At 44.7% G+C, this 694-nt stretch overlaps 1 protein-coding gene across 1 annotated transcript in view; it reads right to left on the bottom strand.

Moving 5' to 3' along the window:
• Nucleotides 1–380, bottom strand: part of LOC104507527 (ATPase family AAA domain-containing protein 3-like) — a gene marked incomplete at its 3' end in the record, with an annotated part of 18,078 nt that extends 17,698 nt beyond the window's left edge. Inside the window, 1 exon segment of the mRNA XM_010148844.1 lies at nucleotides 310–380. Within this exon segment, the coding sequence (XP_010147146.1) occupies nucleotides 310–354 (45 nt within the window).
• Nucleotides 381–694: the final 314 nt, after the last annotated feature.

The raw sequence follows: 694 nt of genomic DNA, 5'->3' as shown, positions 1-694 counted from the left end.
CTTTCCCTAAAATCAGTGTTTATATTCTAGGAGTTACAAAACCACTCAGGACACAGGCGAATTGTGAACAAAGCCATAAAATATGCCTGAGAAGAAGCCAAATCAACTTATACTTCACCTTCCAGAATTACTTTTTTTTTTTCTGAAAGGCAAACAACTATTATTTGCTGAAGCTGAACGATAAGACGAAAATCTTAGCACCCTTTACAGATTACTCGAAAACAAGACTTTATGTCCCTCGCTCGCCCCCAAATCTAGCACTTGCCCGAGGTGGGCTCGTTGTACAACAAATGATGAGTTCCAACATACCTTAAGTTTTGCTTGCTGTTCTAGCTGTAAGGTCTGCTCTTGCATCTGGGCAAGACTAAGAGCATCTTTGGCATGGCCTGAAATCGACAGCAGGAAGACATAACTGACAATGGGAAGGTCTCTTTTCAAACCCTTTTCATCCACCCTGGATTAAGGGGTGGCCTGGCTGGATGTGGCTTTGAGCAACCTGGTCTAGTGGAAGGTGTCCCTGCCCGTGGCAGGGGGGTTGGAACTAGATGATCTTTAAGGTCCCTTCCAACCCAAACCATTCTGTGATTCTATGATTCTAAACCTTCAGTCTATTTAATCCAACCCAGCTCTAGCCCACTGTCCAGTGCACCCCCCTGAAGCTGTACATTCAACCCTGCCTCATTGTCAGAAATCT

This window comes from Eurypyga helias, unplaced genomic scaffold, assembly GCF_000690775.1.
Source record: "Eurypyga helias isolate BGI_N326 unplaced genomic scaffold, ASM69077v1 scaffold6343, whole genome shotgun sequence".
NCBI classification, from domain to species: Eukaryota; Metazoa; Chordata; class Aves; order Eurypygiformes; family Eurypygidae; genus Eurypyga; species Eurypyga helias.
The sequence above is the reverse complement of the archived record's forward strand: the minus strand, read 5'-3'. Positions and strand labels throughout refer to the sequence as shown.